This window comes from Elephas maximus, chromosome 12, assembly GCF_024166365.1.
Source record: "Elephas maximus indicus isolate mEleMax1 chromosome 12, mEleMax1 primary haplotype, whole genome shotgun sequence".
Lineage (NCBI taxonomy): Eukaryota > Metazoa > Chordata > Mammalia > Proboscidea > Elephantidae > Elephas > Elephas maximus.
In genome coordinates, this window is record NC_064830.1 from 53,411,723 (window position 1) to 53,431,515 (window position 19,793).

Genomic DNA, 19,793 nt, shown 5'->3' on the forward strand with positions numbered 1-19,793 from the left:
TGAAAGGGACTGGTCAGCGGGTGGGAGAGAGACGCTGATGAAGAGTGAGCTAATTATATCAGGTGGACACTTGAGATTGTGTTGGCAACTCTTGTCTGGAGGGGGGATGGGAGGATAGAGAGAGAGGGAAGCCGGCAAAATTGTCAAGAAAGGAGAGACTGAAAGGGCTGACTCAAGAGGGGGAGAGCAAGTGGGAGTAGGGAGTGAGATGTATGTAAACTTATATGTGACAGACTGATTGGATTTGTAAACGTTCATTTGAAGCTTAATAAAAGTTATATAAAAAAAAAAAACAACAAATTTTGATTTTGTCGATTCTTTCCATTGTTTTTCTATTCTCTATTTCATTTATTTCTGCTCTGATCTTTACTATTTGCTTCTGATGGCTGTGGGCTTTTCTTCCTTTCTTTTTTGATTGTGCTTTAAGTGAAGGATTACAATTCAAGTCAGTTTCTTATACAAAAACTTTTACACAGATTGTTATGTGACCCTAGTTGCTCACCCTACAATGGCACAGCACACTCCTCCTCTCCACCCTATATTTCCTGTGTCCATTCATCAGCTCCTGTTCACTTCTTCCTTCTTATCTTACCTCCGGCCAGGAGATGCCCATTTAGTCTCATGTATCTGCCAAGAAGCACACTCTTCACCAGTATCATTTTATGTCCTCTAGTCCAGTCTAATCTTTGACTGAAGAGTTGGCTTCAGGAATGGTTTTAATTATGGTCTAACAGGGAGCCTGGGGGCCATGTCTTCTGGGGTTCCTTCCAGTTTCAGTCAGACCATGTGGGCTTCTTTTGCTGTTCTCTATTTGTCTAAATTGTGTGGTGAGTGCTTTGATTTTATCCCTTTTCTTCTTTTTTGATGTGTGCATCTATTGCTAGAAATTCACATCTGCGCACTGTCTTTGCTGTGTCCCAAAGGTTTTGGTATGATGTGTTTTCATTCTCATTTGTCTCTAGAAATTTCTTGATTCCATCTTTATTTCTTCTACTACCCAGTGGTTTTTAAGCAGAGTATTATTCAGTTTCCATGTATTTGATTTTTGTTGTTGTTGTTACTCTTCCTGCCATTAATTTCTACCGTGATGAGATTGTAATCAGAGAAGATAAATTGTATTACCTCAATGTTTTGAATTTTGTTAAGAATTGCCTTTTGGCCTAAGATGTGGTCTATTCTGGAAAACGTCCCACGTTTGTTGGAAAAGAATGTGTACTTTGATGCTGTTGGGTGCAGTGTTCTATATATGTCTATGAGGTCAAGTTGGTTAATTATGGTGTTTAGTTCTCCTGTATCTTCCTTGACTTTCTTTCTTGATGTTCTGTCATTTACCAAGAGTGGTGTGCTTAAGTCTCCTACTATTATTGTGGAACTGTCAATCTCTTTTTTTTAGTGCTGTTAGTTTTATGTATTTTGGAGCTCTCTCACTGGGTGCACAGATATTTATTAAGGTTTATGCCTTCAAAGTAGACTCCCTTTAATCATTATATAATGTCCTTTGTCTTTTATGGTAGATTTTGTTTTAAAGTCTGTTTTATCTGAGATTAGTATTACCAATCCTGCTCTTTTTTGGTTTTGGTTTGCTTGATATATTTTTTTCCATTTTTGGATTTTTAATATATTTGTCTTTGTTTCTAAGGTGTGTTTCTTGTAGATGGCATATTAATGGGTCCTATTTTTTTAATCCATTCTGTCACTCTTTTTGGGAGCGTTTAAGCTTTATGTTCAGAGTGATTTTTGATAGGTGTGAGTTTATTGCTGTTATTTTGTAGTTTTTTTTTTTTTTCTTTTTTTGGTGGTGCTGACATTTTCTTTGTTCCTCTTACCCTTCTGTGCTGAATTCCTTTTATTTGTGGATTTTTTTTTTCATTTCTTTCACTTTTGTAGATTTTGTGCTTTCTGAGGCTATATTTTTCTTCTCTATTTTGATGAGTAGGTTTGTTAATTTTCTTTGTGGTTACCTTGAAATTTACCCTTATCTTCCCAAATTTAAGCCAGTCTTTTATTACTTGTTATCTCCTTAACTTCCTTTCCATTTGAAAGCTCTTTGCCTCTGTTATCATTCTGACATTGTTGTCATTTATAGATTGACTTCTCTGGATCTGTGTTGTAAATCTTTTAGTTTTTTTTTTTTATATCCTTGAGATTTCATGGAAACTCTAGTGGCATAGTAATTAAGTGCTCTGGCTGCTAACCAAAAGGTCGGCAGTTCGAATCTGCCAGGGGCTCCTTGGAAACTCTATGGGGCAGTTCTACTCTGCCTTATAGGGATGCTATGAGTCAGAATCGACTTGACGGCAGTAGGTTTGGTTTTTTGGTTTTGAAAGTTGATTACATAGGTTGGTATCTGGCTGATGTGGTCTTGTGGCCTAGATTCAGACTGTTGGGTGATGTTGTTGGTTCTCTAACTGAAGAACTCCCTTTAATAACTCTTGTAAGTATGGTGGTTTTTACATATTCCCTTACTCCTGTTTATCTGGAAATTTCCTGATTTCACCATCATATTTGAGTGAAACTTTTGTAGGATATGTCATTCTTGGTTGGCAATTTTTTCAAGGTCTTACATATGTCATCCCATTGCATCCTTACCTGCATGATTTCTGCCGAGTAATCAGGTCTCATTCTTGCTTCCCCTCTGTATTTGACTTTTTGTTTTTCTCAAGCTGCTCTCAGGATTCTTTGTCTTTGGTTTTAGTGAGTGTGGTTATGGTATCTCTCGGTGATTTTCTTTTGGGGTCCGTCCTATATGGGGTTTGTTGAGCTTCTTGGATGGTCAGCTTTTCGTCTTTCACGATATTAGGGAAGTTTTCTGTCAGCGAATCTTCAATGATCCTCTCTGTGTTTTCCGTTTTCTCCCCTTTCTGGAACTCTGACCACAAACAAATTTTTGCTTTTGATTGTATCCCACATCTTTCTCATAGTTTCTTCATTTTTCATTCTTTCCTCTGATTTTTCCTGAAACAAAGTGGTATCCAAGGATTTGTCTTCAATTTCACTGATGCCATTTTCCACTGTTTCGAATTTGCTTCTATAACTTTCTATGGCACTATTTCTGAAATCTTGTTGTTTATCTTTTGGATTTCTAATTGCTGTTTTTGTATGATTTCTAGTCTAGTTATTTATTTTGACATTTTGTTCCTGTATTATTTTCCTGAATTCTTCCATTGTTTTGACGGTCTTTTCTATTATTTTCTTGATTTCATCTATGTTTTCCTCGTTTTTGTTTGTGTGTTCCTTCACCTCTTGGAGAACCCTAAATATTAGAGTTTGAATTCCCTATCGGGTAGTTCCAGTGCCTTTTTTTCTAGGGGAAGGTCATCTGGTATTTTATTCTGGTCACTTTCTGGAGGCATCCTCTCCTGTTTTTGTTTTTGTTTTTTTAATATATTTTCATATTGTCTGCTGTCTTCGAAGATTCAGGAATGATTTTCTTCATTTACTGATTGCAGATTTGTTTTATCCTGTTTGGTTGTTTTATTTGGTTACGTATGGGCAGGTGGGCTGGGCATTCTTTGTTTGCTTTCTGTTAGCAGAATACTTTTAACCACCTTGTCCAGGTAGACAGGGCTGGTTGCTCAGCTACGGTGCATCAGGGCAGGCCCAGAGGGGAAGGGGTGAAGACAGGTCGTCTGTGGTACATACTGGAGCTGACAGGGCGGAACTGGAATGAAGTGCAGGCTGGGGTCCAGTGGTCTGCTTCTGTGCTGCTCGGGAGTGTGGTACTCAGCGTGCAGTGCAGGTAGGCAGGGGGGTGGGGGAGGATGTGATGTGTGGAGCTAAGAGGGTATGAGAAAGAAGAGAGAGAAACAGAAGCAAAAAAAAAAAAATGGTGCTGAGGGAGCCTGCCTATGGAGTGGCGTGGACCCAAGGAAGCCGTGTATTGATGGCTTTCTAGCTGGATGGCGTGGCACAACTTGTTAAGAAGCGGCAGAGATGGCACATGTGACTAGGTGAGCGGGAGAAAGGAAGGCAAAGAGAGAGAAGAAACCGAAAAAAAGAAAGAAAAGGCATACAGGGCCATGTGGTTGTGAGAAAGGAAAGGAAGGTAGACAGAGACAAGAAACCAAAAAAGAAGAAAAAAATGCCCCAAAGGCGCCCACCAGCATGGTGGTGTGGACAGGGGAAGCTGTGTGCCGGAGATTCCCCAGCCAAGCAGTATGGCACAGCCCATCAAAAAGTGGCAGCCAGGTGGTTGGGAGAAATGAGATGAAAGTAGAGAAAGACAAGAAAAAAAAAAAAAAATCCCCAAGGGAGCCTACCACCAGGGCAGGGCAGGCCGGGGAAGCAGTGTGCCCGCAGCTCCCCAGCCAAGCGGTATGGCACTGCTCATCAAAAAGTAGCGAAGATGCCACACACGATCAGGTGGTCAGGAAAAAGGGCAGGCAGGAAGATAGAGACAAGAAATGAAGAAAAAAAAAATGCCCTGAGAGAGCCCACCAGTGTGATGGCGAAACTGGGAAAGCAGCTCCCCAGCCAAGCGGTGCGGCAAAGCCCATCAAAAAGCAGATGTGGCACACGGCACCAGCTGGGTGGGAGAAGAAAAGGAAAGAAGTGAGGGAGAGAGAAGAAACAAAAAGAAGCCAAAACAACAACAAAATGGTAATGAAGGAGTTGGCCGGTAGGCACAGGGCAAATCCAAGAGGCCAGGAGCACTTCTCTGGCCGAGCGACAGAGGCCTACCAGAAAGCAGCAAAGTCTGCACAGAGGAAAGAAGGGTAGAGGGTGGGAAAGCGTGCTTCCTGGTTACCAGGTGCTCTGTCTCCTGCTGGGAGCCCCATGAAGTTGCCTTCCCTTACTCCTTGTCTGCCATTCTTGGTGTCTAAGGGGTCCAAGAGGGCGAGTCTATGCCATGTTAGCTGGTAGGGGAATTCCACTTCGTAGTCCTTCTCGTTTTCCATTCTCTGTCAGTTTCTTAAACCATATGATGCTTGGTTGAGTTCTTTATTCCTTCATTTGGTGCTTAGGGTTCCAGGATTGACATCTGTCTTAGTTTTTTGGGTCTTTGCTGTGGAGGAACAGTGTAGTGCTTCTGTCTACAGCTCCATGTTGGCTCAGCCTCCTCATGTTTGATTTCTTGACTGCTGCTTCCATGAGCATTGATTACAGATTCAAATAAAATGAAATTCTTGAAAACTCCAACCTTTTCTCCATTTATCATGATGTTGCTTATTGGTCCAGTTGGGAGGCTTTTTGTTTTCTTTATGTTGAGGTGTAATCCATACTGAAGGTTATAGTCTAAACTTCATCAGTAAGTGCTTCAAGTCCTCCTCGCTTTCAGCAAGCAGGGTTGCGTCACCTGCATATTGCAGGTTGTTAATGAGTCTTCCGTCAGTCCTGATGCTGCTTCTTCATATAGCCCAGCATCTCAGATTATTTGCTCAGCATACAGATTGAGTAAGTGTGGTGAGATAATACAACGCTGACACACCTTTCCTGATTTTAAACACACGGTATCCCCTTTTCTGTACAAATGACTACTTATTAGTCTATGCACAGGTTCTGCATGAGCACAATTAAGTATTCTGGAATTCCCATTTTTTTGCAAAGTTATCCATAATTTGTTATGATCCACACAGTTGAATAACTTTGCATAGTCAGTAAAAGATAGGTAAACATCTAAATCTAAGTACTCCTGGCTAAACAGTGGTTAAAGCGCTTGGTTGCTAGCTGAAAGGTCGGCAGTTCAAATCCACCAGCTACTCCATGGGTGAAAGATATGGCAGCCTGCTTCCATGAAGGTTACAGTCTTGGAAACTCTATGGGGCAGTGCTACCCTGTCCTATAAGATCACTATGAGTCAGAATCAACTGGAACGCAACAGGTTTAACCCTAAATCAATATAAACGCATGTGTTCCAAGGAAATAATATCAACAGATGGGCTAATGGGGGTCAGGAGTGGGTAGGTGAGAGCAAGGCAACATAACCCAAAAATCAGCCTAAGCAGTATAAACTATTAATGAGTGACTGTGAGCAAGTCATTAGCCTCTGTTTATCAGCTTTTCTCATCTGATTTCAATTTCTAATATGAAAAAGAATACTGAAGTCTCACTGTAAGGCTAAGCCCACAGTTTTTGTATAAAAAACATACTGATATAATATCAAGGTTCTTTAAGCACTTGTGGATCTTCCACACTTGAAGAGATGTTATTAGAGATTCATTTAGCCCCTGGATTCTAAGAATGCCAAACTGCCACTTCTTAACATTCTAAGACCATGTACAATATCCAATGCCTGGAAAATAAAGTATTTACAGGAAATCCTTTAGATTTAAGAATTTAAAATGCATAGCCCCATTTCAGTATCATAAGTTTAACTGCTTTACTTCTCCTTGGTACAATTCCAGCTCTAAAACTTCTACTTAACATATGTATTTCTTGTTTAAAGGGAGATTAGAGGTCTCCTTGGATAAACCAGATATTACCATGTATCAAAGAGAAGCACTACTGAGAATTTAGTGCAAAAAAAAAAATCTCTCCTAATAGTCAAGAAGGGTAATCAAAAGAACACACAAAAAAAGAGCCATATATATGAGGCATTACATAAAAAATTCTCCTTTTGTACATGGTTTGTTTATCCAGAGATTAAAGAGTCTGAAGAATTTTCTCTCACAGGAAGTTACTGGAACTTAACCCACAGTACATATGGAGGTAGCCCTATGTACCTAACCACAGTAGTAACTATTTCAAAAGAAGCAGCTGAAAGTTTTTTAAAAGCATCAAAAACATATGACAGCAACTGAAAAATGTTTAGCTAGACTGACAGAGAAAAGATGCAAATAACCAAAATAAAAAATGAAAGAGAGGACATTAAAACTGACCTGATAGAAACAGAGAAGTATGACAGAATATTATGAACAACTATATGGCAACAAACTGGAGAGCCTAGATGAAATGGACAAATTGTTAGAAGTACACAACCTACCCAAACTGACTCAAGAGGAAATAGAAAGCCTCCATAGACCCATAACAAGAGAAGACAGTGAATCAGTGATAAAAAACTTCCTGACAAAAAAAAGTCCTGGTTTCACTGGAGAATTCTACCAAACATTTAGAGAAGAACCAATACGAATATGGTTTAAACTCTTGAAAGGACAGAGAAGGAATACTCCCTAATTCATTCTATGAAGCAAACATAACCCTGATACCCAAACCAAAGAACCATGAGAAAAGAAAACTACAGGTCAATACCTCTTATAAATATAGATGCAAAAACCCTCAATGAAATACTAGCAAACAGAATCCAACAGCACATTAAAGGAGTCATATATCACGATCAAGTGGGATTTATTCCAGGAATGCAGGGATGGTTCAACATTAGAAAATCAATCAGCGCAATATACCACATCAATAGACAGAGGAAAAGAACCACATGATCATTTCTATGGATGAAGAAAAAGCATGTGATAAAACCCAACACCCATTCTTGATAAAAATTCTAACAAAGATTGGAATAGAGGGAAATTCCTCATATGATTCAGGGCATATATGAAAAACCAACAGCCAACATTATACTTAATGGAGAAAAACTGAGAGCTTTCCCCTTGAAACTGGGAACAAGACAAGGGTGCTCGTTCTCACCACTTCTATTCAACATTGTATTAGAAGTCTGAGCCAGGGCAATAAGACAAGAAAAAGAAATAAAAGGTATCCAGATTGGAAAAGTAGTAAAATTATCTCTACTCACAGACAATATGATCCTATATATAGAAAATGTCAGAGTCCACAAGAAAACTTCTAGAGCTAATAGAGGAATTTAACAAAGTTGCAGGGTACAAGTTCAACAAACAAAAATCAGTTGGATGTCTATATAGCAACAATGAGAAATCTGAAAGGGAAATTAGGAAAACTATTCCATTTATAATAGCATCTAAGAGAATAAAATGCCTAGGAATAAATCTAACCAGGGATGTGAAGAATTTATACAATGAAAACTATAAAACCCTACTGACAGAGATTAAAGAAGACTTAAATGAATGGAAAGATGTTCCAGGTTCATGAATTGGAAGACTTAACATTGTTAAGATGACAATACTACCCAAAGCGATCTACAGAGTCAATGCAATCTCCATCAGAATTCTAATAGCCTTCTTAAAGAAATTGAAAAATCAATCCTCAACTTTATATGGAATGGCAAGAAGCCCTAATAGCTAAAACAGTGTTGAAAGAGAAGAACAAAGTAGGAAGACTCACATTTTCTGATTTTAAAACATACCATACAGATACAGTAATCAAAACAGCCTGGTACTGGTATAAAAACAGACACGTAGACCAATGGAATAGAGAGTCCAGAAATAAACCCACACATTTATGGTCAACTGATTTTTTTTTTTTTTTTTTTTTAACTGTGCTTTAGGAGCAGGTCAACTGATTTTTGACAAAGGTGCTAAAGTCCATTCAATGGGGAAAGAAGTGTCTATTCAATAAATGGTGCTGGGAATATTGTATTTCCACATGCAAAAAAATGAAATAGGATTCATACCTCATACCATACACAACAACAAATTCAAAATGGATTAAGGACCTAGATATGCAAACTAAAACCATAAAATTCTTAGAAGAACAAGCAGGAGCAACACTGTAAGGCCTAGCTTTCAGCAATGGATTATCTAATATAATAACAAAAAACACAAACAGTAAAGCAGTAAATGGGACCTCATAAAAAAAAAAATTTTGGTTCTTCAAAAGGTTACCAAAAAAAAAAAAGAGAGAAGCTAATGACTGGGAGAATATCTTCGGAAAACATATATCTGACAAGAATCTAATAAGCAAAATAGACATAAAACTTCGACAACAACAAGAGATAAATAACCCAATCATAAAATGGGCAAAGAATTTGAAAAGACATTTCACCAAAAAGAACATTCAAATGGCCACCAAACACATGAAAAGATGCTCAGCATCATTAGCCATCAGAGAGATGCAAATCAAAACCACAGTGAGATGGCTATGGTTTAAAAAAAAAAAAAACTGGAAATAACAAATGTTGGCAAAGATGTGGGGAAATTAGACCCCTTATCCATTGTTGGTGGGAATGCAAAATGGTACAGCCTTTGTGGAAAACAGTATGGCGGTTCCTCAAAAAACTAAAAATAGAACTACTATACAACCCAGCAATTCCACTCTTAAGTATCTACTCAAAAGACTTGAAAGCAGAGATTTTAACAGAGACTTGTAGACCAATGTTCACTGCAGCACTATTTACAATAGCCAAAAGGTGGAAATAACCTAAATGCTCATCAACAGACAAATGGGTAAACAAAATATGAGACATACATACAATGGAATACTACTCAGCCAGTAGGAGAAATGAAGTCTTGATACATGCTACAGTACAGATGGAGCTTGAAGACATTATGCTGAGCGAAATGAGCCAATCACAAAAACAAATATTGTATGATCTCACGTATAAAAAAGAAAAGGCAAATGTGTGGAGACCAAAGTTTATTAGTCATTACTTATTAGTGGTTAGGGCAGGAGAGAGAAGGAAAAGAAGGGGTTAATGGCAATGAAATAATCGCACTGATTAAGGGTAGGGTTGCATAGTTGATCACTGTTAAGTGCTGTCAATAAGTTATACACCTCTAAAAAGTTGAATTAACAAAACTTGTGTGATATACTTACAATGACAAAAGAAAAAAAAAGAGTAGCTGCTAAGGTTGCTTATTCCTCATGGGATTTGGTTCTTTGGTTTGTAGGTTTAGGGTCATGGTTTCATGAGACATCCCAGTTAACCAGCCTAATAACATGCTTCTGTTCTATGTCCTAGTTCACTGCATCATGCCTGGGGGCTTAAAAGTTTGTAAGCAGCCATCCAAGGTCTCCATTCACAACAGCAACAGAGGAACAAATAGCATCAGGAATAGGAGAAAAATGTGTGGCTAACTGCCTCCATGAACAACTGCCTCCTTTGCCATGATGCTGGAATAATTGTATAGTGCCTGGCTACCATGGCTGAAAATTTTGATCAAAGAGACCACAGAAGAATCCTGATCAAAAGGAGAAAAATGCAAAGCAGAATTTTAAATTCTCATGGACTCTAGACTTTCTGGAGCCATGGATGGTGGATGAACCCCTGAAACTATTGCCCAAAGAACCAAATCCCATGAGGAATAAGCAACCTTAGCAGCTACTCTTTTTTTTTCTTTTGTCATTGTAAGTATATCACACAAGTTTTGTTAATTCAACTTTTTAGAGGTGTATAACTTATTGACAGCACTTAACAGTGATCAACTATGCAACCCTACCCTTAATCAGTGCGATTATTTCATTGCCATTAACCCCTTCTTTAAACCAAAAATATCTGCTGAAAGTCATCTTAAAACCAAACAAGAGTTCAGCTTAACTAGTGAAAAAAGGTCTGTCTTGAGCATTATACTCTTTTAAGAGCTATCTATATGGGATCAAATTGACAACAGAAAAGATTAGATAAGAGCTTTAAGGCAAAGAGAGTTTATGTTAATGGTAGAGGAACAACTCAGAAAAGGAGGATGTGGATAGTTGCACAACTCAAAGAATGTAATCAATGTCACTGAACGGTACAAATAGAAACTCTTGAATTGGTGTATGTTTTGTTGTGCATATTCTCAACAACAACAAAACAGGTAACATTTAGAGGAAAAAAAAAGTGTAACAGCAAGAAAGGTGTTAGAAAAGTGACACCATATTGAGGGGATTGCAACTAATGAAATGAAAAAATGTGTGTAAGTTATTGAATGGGAAACTAATTTGCTCTGTAAACTTTTCACCCAAATCACAGAAAAAAAAAAAAAAGTGACACCTTTAAAGAAAAAAAGCTATATATTTTCTTTCCTAAAAATATTCTGAGAAGGCAGACAATTCATTTGTTGATAGAACAGGAAACCTAAAAAATCATTTTCGAAAGCTCAAGTTAGTCTAGATTTTATTTTGTAAAAGAAAAAAAGAAAGGAGTAGTAAAGCATGGAATGGTACCTTTAATTTCAACCTGGTTCTACCTTCCTCATCCAACATTTCCTCATCTTCAAATTCATCTTCATAATACTGAGGATCAAAAGGTCTGCAAATTGTTTTTAAATAAACTATTAATCATATTTGGTAAGGAATATTATTACTGTTACAGAATAATATCTCTATAATACATACCAATATATTAAAGTATTAATAACAATAATAATAATTCAAAAATCATCATAATAAATATACCTTCATGTTCAATTTCAAGGAAGTATTCAAGTTACTGTTCTTTCTTAAAATGTGGTTTTAATACATATTGCTTAAAGTGCAAGCAAGCCTAAGTACTCAAAATATTCTTTATTCTTAGTATGTAAGTCTTCCAAGGAACAGACTCCATACGCTCTAGCTTTCCCCATCATTTTGCTTGGTGGGGAAAAATTTAAATCACACAAGAGCTTGCATGTTACTTAGTGAATAATGCCCATCTACACTGTGTAACTGCTAACCCTAAATGGACCAAAACCATTATCTTTTCTAGATCCACAAAGGCAGCTACTGTGGACATGTGCAGCTTCTCCAATTCTCCTCTCTCATCCTCAGCTTTTTCAGGGTTTCACTAGTCAAAAACACCTTGAAGACTTACGTCTGTTCATTCATAAGAAAGAATCAAACTGCTTAAAACAATTACATTAGAAGTCTCCCTTACCAATAGTACATTCTTCTTCTACCACAGGAAATGCCTGACTTATTTTTTCAGAGCTACATAAGGAATCTTCCATTTTTTTGTGATTAGTCAACTCATGTAAAATAAAAATACTAACATTTCATATATTTCTATCCAACATCCAGAAAAATTTAATTGGTCCTTTACCTGGGCTCTACACTGAGAAAGTTGGGCAGTTTAACAAAATACAAGTCATTTCCTAAATCAGTGTTTACTTTGGGTATTTCTACTTCTATTCTGGTCTCAGGAATTGGCTCTTCCTCCTGTTGATCCTGAGGTAATCCATTTTCATCCTAGTAAAAGAATCACAGAATTTTAGAGCCTGCTGGGACCTTAGAAATGGCCTAGCTCAACCTTTTACACTTTAATGACTTAGATGGGCAAAAGTCTATTTAGACATTACTTATAAATTTTTTTTTTTAGGGCTAAAGCAATCCCCAACCTCCATTTCTACCCACCGACCCACAAAAGATTGGTTTGGATGCATCAGTACAAGAAAATCTCTTTTGTGATAAATCTATCTTGCAAACATTAGTAATGGAAGTATAAAATTCATCAACAGTTCAATGTGAAATAACTCTAGGAATTAAAATCAAAGATGATCATTAATAGCACATATTTCTTGGCATGAACAAACAAACAGAAAACATTTAAGTCAATAGTTCTCAATGGTCTTCACAGTCTAGCCCTTGAGGCTTGGCACCAAGCTCATGCTGGGTGTTTATTTCTACTCTCCCTTACAATCAACCTTCCTGACATAATTAACTAAGAAAGTTGTCTGTTCATTGTGTTTCCATATCACTATTCAGTTGTCAACATCCTCTTACTGGCGAAGTGAGACTCTTAACCTCTGACACTTTTACTCAGCCTTAAATGAGGGGTTCGGTTCACATCAGTAATTTTACTTACAACAGGCTGTCCTGGAGTGGGTGGCTTATCTTCCCCATCACTCCCTGAAGATATATCATCGGCACCTCCAAACAGATCCATGGTTCCATTATTATCTTCAAAGAAGGAGGAAAAATTAACAGCATTAATTTCTGTAACTAACGTGCCTCAATAGGAGCAATCAGTCCCTGGAGAAGGACATCATGCTTGGTAAAGTGGAGGGTCAGCGAAAAAGAGGAAGACTCTCAATAAGATGGACTGACACAGTGGCTGCAACAATGGGCTCACACATAACGACTGTGAGGATGGCACAGGACCGGGCAGTGTTTTGTTGTTCTACACAGGGTTGCTATGAGTCAGAACTGACTTGATGGCACTTCACAACAAGGTTCTTCAAAGATGATCATTTGAAAATATTCCTAAAGTTTCGGGACCAGGCACCAGGAAACCTCCCAAAAAACAACTCAGTGCCTGGTTCTCAAAGGGGTGAGCATTACATCTGTGGACAGGGAAAGGGGAAAGGACAGTAAAAAGAAAAGCTGAACAGGAGTACTTCTTTTTCCTTTCATTTTCTGCATCCTTGCTCTTCTACTTTCTTTTATTCCCCAAAAGCCCACATGTCCTTCTACAGTATATTCAAAGTTGAGGTTTACGCACTCCACATACGCCAATTTTCTATGTAAGTGCCTCAAGGTTCAAAATTCTAAGTCCATGTCTGTTCAGGCCCTCATTCTTCCTAGTCAGTTTCAGCTAGGTGTAGGCAAACAACAACCACAATCCGCATAAATGAATAAGCCAAGGAGGGTTACTAGAGAGAATGAATAGAAAGAGAGAAGGGCAGTCAGAAAGCAGACTGCTTGAAATTGAGATTACAGAATTACTGGTAATGACATGGTCTAGGATACAGTGACAAGAGTGAGTTACTAAGGCAGGATGGAGGACAAGATCACTGAAAAAGAAGAGGCAAGGAAGTAAAAGGTCAGGGTATTGAAAAGTTCATCTACATGATAAAATTACCAAAACTCTAACCCCATTCACCCATACTCTGATGTTTTCTTCTTAGTTCTAACCACTATCTGACTGCGATGCAGTGAATTACTTAATATGGCCCTTCTAGCCATAGTGTTTGTAATTCCCACCAAATGACTGGGTGGGACTATGCATATAAGGTGCTTGTGGTTCACCAAGTGGACTGGACAGCTTGCGTGGTGCACCCCACAGGGCATGCAAATAAGGTGTATGGAACCCTAAACAGGGGACTGGTCTGTTTTGCCATCCCGGAGGTGAGGAAAGGCAACTCACTACTACCAAGAAGAAGAGATAGGACCAGAGTACGTCTGTCTTAGTTATTTAGTGCTGCCGTAACAGAAATATCACAACTGGATGGCTTTAAGAGACATTTATTCTCTCACAGTTTAGGAGGCTAGAAGTCCAAATTCAGGGTGCCAGCTCTAGGGAAAGGCTTTCTCTCTCTCTCAGCTCTGGTGGAATGTCCTTATCTCCTTTCAATATTTGTGGGCCCAGCTTTCCTTGGAAATCTTCATGTATCTTGGCATCAATCCTCCCCTGGGTCTAGGAGGTGCTCAGCACAGGGACCCCAGGTTCCACAGATGTGCTCCACTCCCAGCTCTTCTTTCTTGGTGGTAGTCAGGTCTCTCCCTCTGCTGGCTTCTCTCTCCTTTTATCTCTTGTAAGATAAAAGGTGATGTAGGCCACACCCCATGGAAACTCCCCTTATCAGGGCTGTGACCTGAGTAAGGGTGTTGTATACCATCCCAATCCTTTCTCATTAACATAATAAACATAACCTAATTCTGCCTCATAGAGATTAGGATTTAGAACACATCACAAAATGGGGATAATACATCAGATCACAAAATGAAGGACAACCACACAATACTGAGAACCATGGCCTAGCCAAGTCAACACATATTTAGGGGAGATACAATTCAATCCATGACAGTGTCCTTTGGACCCAGGGTCCCCGTATCAGGAACCTCCTAGACCCAGGAGACAAAGAGAAAGAAAGCTGTAACACATAAGACAGTGAGAGAAGACGGTAAGAAACAGCAGCAGAGAAATGGTGGCAGCAGAAGAGGCAGCAGAACCAGGAATCTGGCAGGAGATGGCGCGGTTGGCTTCCTGCCCATGGAGTGAGAAAGCTAAGCACCTTTGGGCAAGAGGCTTGCTGCCAGAGTGGGGTACCTCTGGGCACTTGGCTGAGCTAGGCTCCCCGATCCATGGAGCTAAGAGTCGTTAACACTTGCCTGAGAAAGCCCTGAGCAGGGCCCAGTGACAGAGGCTGAGAAGAAACTATCCTGATTAAGAACTATATTCTGAGTTGTTCCTGTTACTTCTAAGTTAATCCTGATCTTGAGTATATCCCATTACTTTCCTAATAAACCCCATAATCGTGAGTATGGTCTGTGAGTTTTATGTGGCCACTGCAATGAATAATAAAACCCAGCAGAGAAGTACAGAGCGCTCTGGGAGGGACGGTTGGTATCAGAATTGGTAAAAAGGTTGGGTGAGAGGAGGTATGTCTGACCCCACCTCATAGGCATCAGCCTTGGGCAGTTGATGCTGATAATGATTCTCTTTCTCCCTTGTCAAGTCAGAGGCCTCCATAGCCACATTATTTTTACACCAACAACTATATATTTAATTTACTTATCGTGTTACTAGTCTCCCTACCGTACCCACACCCCATCAGAATGGGAGCTGTACAGGGAGGGGGTTTCATCTGTTTTGATCATTGCTGCATCCTCAATGCCTAGAACAGTATTAGTATATATCAGTATACTCAATAAGTGTCTGTGAAAATGAAAGACTTAACATATCTTCTCTAATTCTTACAACCCTCTCTAAAAATCATCTCCCTTTTATAGATCAGAAAACTGATGTTTAGAGTAATTAATTTGACCAAAATCATACAGCTGGAAAGTGGAGAGACAAAAATTCTAACTTAGACCATTTGATTCCAGAGCATAACCACATTACTAGTTACAGATGCAAATATCTTTAAGTACAGAGTTTACTGTTCTGTCCAGCTCTCTTCTTTCCTCTAGTTGACCTTAAAATGCTGACTTTAATTATAATTTACATAAGCTAATTAACATTAATACCTAATTACCATTCAGCGCAATAATGCTGTGTATAATCAAACTATCAAAATTATCTTTGCTGTAACTTTTATATTAACACCTTTCTTGTAAAATGATTGACATCTGCAAACATAGTCATACACAGACATGTACAGATAGATCTCCCTTCATCCTTACAACAAATAAACTTAACACCAGTTTTTTGTTTTTGCTTTTTTTTTAATTCTGCATCTAATGCACAGCTCTAGGAATTGTGTTCTTCATCTGACATTAACCTGTTAAGAACTTAACAAACTGCCACAAGCTGCTGATTAAGCATAAGCAGATTTACTGTACAACTTGTCTGTATACACTGAGCGTATCCACACTCTTTTCTGTGGGTCTTGCATTCGGGGTAAGCACCAAGGGTTAGGAATGCACTATAGTCATGTGCAGAAAGTTAAGTGGAAATACATGTGTGAATGTGTGCACATGTGTATCAATATGTTAACCGAGGTCACTGGCAGATGGCAGAATTTGAGGTAATTTTTCTTTTTTATGTGCGTGCTTTTCTTCATTTTCCAAATTTTCTACCATGAACGTGGATTAGTTTTGTAATCAGGTATCTTTAAAAGAAATAATACAATACAATGGGAGAAAAACATGGAGCAGAATGCAATTTCTTAAAAAGTCCAGACTTATTGGACCAACTGCGACTAGAGGATTACCTTGACATACTCTTTAAACTTTGAACCGAAACTATTCCGAGGTCACTGTTTAGCGAAGTAACAGATTGGCACACACAAAAAAGGATACTACCTGTGAGTACGGTGCTCCATTAAAAAACCATCTATACAAGACCAAAAGATCAATGATTACTCTAAAGCAAAGATAAGAAGATAAGGGGGCAGGGAAACTAGAATACCAGAGAGGGAACAAACAGAAAGCAATTAAAGAGGATATTGACACATTGTGAAAAATGTAATGTCACTGAACAATTCGTATAAAACTATCAAAAATAGAAACCTAATTTTCTGTGTAAGCTTTCACCAAAAGCACAATTAAAAAAAAAATACTAGGAGTACCTTTTGGCATCTCGGTGTCACTCTCTGCTTCTGAATCAGATGCAATTGTGTTCTTGCGTTTCATTCGTAAAACTTCATCTTCACTATCACTGCCTCTTGCAGATTCTATATGAGTAGAATTAGAAGTTCTGCATGATCACAGTCGTATCACAGCTTTGAAGTTAGTGTTCTAAAAGCAACACTGGGCATAAACAAACTGGTACAACCATATAATGGAATACTACTCAGCAATAAGTATGAATGACCTATTAATACATGTAACAATCTGGATGAATCTGAAATGCATTATGCTAAGTGAAATAAGGCAGTCTTAAAAAGTTATATACTGTATGATTCCATTTTTGACATTCTCAGAGACAAAACTATAGTGGCAGAACTGATCAGTGGCTGCCAAAGTTTAGAGGTGGGCAAAGGATGTGACTACAAAGAATAGCCTGAGGGAGTTTTTTGGGGTGACAGAACTGTTCTGAACCATGACTGGTGGCAGTTACACAAATCTATGAACATATTAATAGAACTGTACACACACACAAAGATCAACTTTACTGTGGTGTTTATTTAAAAAAAAACAAAACATTGGTTTCTGTAAGAAATGAGAGAAGCAGTACTGAAGCATGTGACTGAATCTGTGTAAGACTCATAGAATAAAAAGAAATAAGAGGTAAAAATATTGGAAAGGAGAAAAAATATAACGTAATTTCTGGGTGGTACAACTGTCTAACTAAAAACTCCAAGAAATGAAACCGAACCGCTATAGTACTAGTAAGTTAAGCAGGGTGACCAGTTATAAGATTTTCTCCTATGACCCTAGTCTTATGTTAACCAGTTAGTATTTGGGAAGTAGTATACAAGTATTAAAAATTCTGAGAGCAGTACAAACAAAACAACCAAACTCTGAAACAGTGTTTGGATACTTAACTGCAATCCCATATTCTACACAGACCTGAATCCATCTCTGGAAATATTCTGACCTCCCTCCTAACACTGCCAGAATGTGGTCTTGAATGATATACTCTGAGTATGTGCTACAGAGAAAAAGATGCCCTCCTATTTAAACTCTCTGAGAAAATAGGATTAAAATGTAATTAATATAACCAGTCACTAAAGAAATGAAGCAATCCAGATATTACTTTTGGAAGACTTCCAACCTAATCAAGATGATTATTTACATAATATAAAAAAGTGATATCTAAATTTTATCATACTCCATATGAAGAACGTATTAACTTGATCAGAAGTCTTAAGGGGTATTATAAAAGGGAGGTCCAGAGAGCCAAAATTAGGCTGTGTGTTTCCTATAGTCTTTAAGGAATGAGTGCCCCGACCCAAACACATCTCCCTAGGGTTTGGGTGCATGTGTCAAGCTATCATAGCTCAATGACACTGACCACTGAGATCATGCAGTTGTCCTCAAATTTTCTAGATTTTATGCCCCCCAAACAACTTCCTGATTACTATAATTTCGCATCCACTATAGATTTGTCCCTGGAGAAAGAATACAATGATAAGAGAGAAATAACTGATATTCTTGAAACAATCAACTTTGCAATTAGATTTTTATACAATCATTTCTTATGAATTTGATAAGTTGAATAAATTCCTTAGAGTCCGATCACCTCTGGATGATCAAATGTTGGGTACCAAAAAACTAAGCTAGAGCAAGGTGCCCACATTTCAGTACAACCTGTGGGGACAGTTCAGTGGTATTACTTTTTTCCCCCCAGATAAATATATTTTCTCCGGAGGCATGCTCTTCAAACAGTTACGTAAACGGAAACAGCTCTACTGTCAAGGTACTCTAGCACAATACATCTAAGACTGGCCTCTTTAAAAAAATTTTCCTGATCTATCACCAACATATGGAATGTGAAGAGATAGAAGGAATAAATGGATTAGAAAAATATAAAAGTGTATAGGATAAGAAAAGATTGAAATGGAGGAAAGAAGAGGAAAAAAAAAACACCACAGGTAATAAAGATGGAAGTGAAAAAGCAATAAGAAGAAAATAAACTGGCTGCTGCTGTAGCTGAATGTTTCTACTAAAAACCATTTTAGTGTTCATAAATGTATTACCTGATTTATGGTCCTGTTCCTCTTCATCATCTGAATGCCTGCGTTCTTCATCTGAAGCCTGTGGTCTTTCATCATCAGAATTCTGCATTTTCTCCTCGTCAGATATCTGTGGGCATTCTTCATCATCAGAATTCTGTTTGTCATCATCATTATCAGATGGTGCTGGCTGTTCATTATCAGAATTAGCCTTCTCCTCCTCAGACAGCTGTTGTCTCTCATCATCTGAGAGCTGAGGCTGCTCCTCATCATCTGTGTTCTGCATTTTCTCCTCATCCTCATCAGAATTCTGCAGCTTGTCTTCATCTGACCCTTGTGCCCTCTCCTCATCATCAGAATTTTGTATCTTTTCATCATCTGACTGATCACTTTTATCTTCTCTGCCCCATTTTTCATCATCTGACTGTGCTTTTTCAGAACCTTCTGCTTCTGAGTGATGGCTGCCTCCATAGGATCTATGATCTTCACCTTCATCATCATTATGGGCTTCTGATCCACTGTGCTGATCTACATCTGAGGGGTCATTGTCTTCATGGTCAGAATGGTCAGAAGCTTCTGATCTATTGTCTGATCTTTCTGAGTGATTATCACTCCCACTATGATGAGAAACTCCCTCATCCTCACTGTCATCTCCAAACAGTTCCTTATTACTTGGTTTTCCTGAACCACCTCTTTCACCTTGATCGCTTTCACTTCCAGAGGCATTACTGCCAGAAGCAGCATTCTCTTGATCAGAATCTGAGTCAGATCCAGAATCAGAATCTATGAGAGAAAATTTACACTCAAATTCATGTGAAGATAGGGCAATACTTGTGAGAAAGGTCCATCCCAACATAAAAGCAACAACCACAACAAAAATATGGCAAAAACTATTAGTACAAACTTTTTCAGTATTCTAGAAACTAACCAAAAGTTGCAGCAACCAGGGAAGTACTTAATTAAAAAAAAAACAAAAAACAGCTGACTCTGCAAGAAAAGAGAGCTTTGTGGTATTTTAACTTACCTTGATCC

General features: G+C 38.3%; 1 protein-coding gene across 2 annotated transcripts in view; it reads right to left on the minus strand.

The window, feature by feature from the left end:
- LEO1 (LEO1 homolog, Paf1/RNA polymerase II complex component) overlaps nt 1-19,793 on the minus strand; it is a 70,944-nt gene that overhangs the window by 38,350 nt on the left and 12,801 nt on the right. For both annotated transcript variants that reach the window (XM_049904828.1, XM_049904829.1), the window contains exons 2-6: nt 18,786-19,544; nt 16,713-16,817; nt 12,566-12,660; nt 11,804-11,949; nt 10,951-11,035 (exon numbers count right to left, since the gene is read on the minus strand). In XM_049904828.1, coding sequence (XP_049760785.1) covers nt 10,951-11,035; nt 11,804-11,949; nt 12,566-12,660; nt 16,713-16,817; nt 18,786-19,544 — 1,190 coding nt within the window. The remainder of the gene's footprint in view (nt 1-10,950; nt 11,036-11,803; nt 11,950-12,565; nt 12,661-16,712; nt 16,818-18,785; nt 19,545-19,793) is intronic.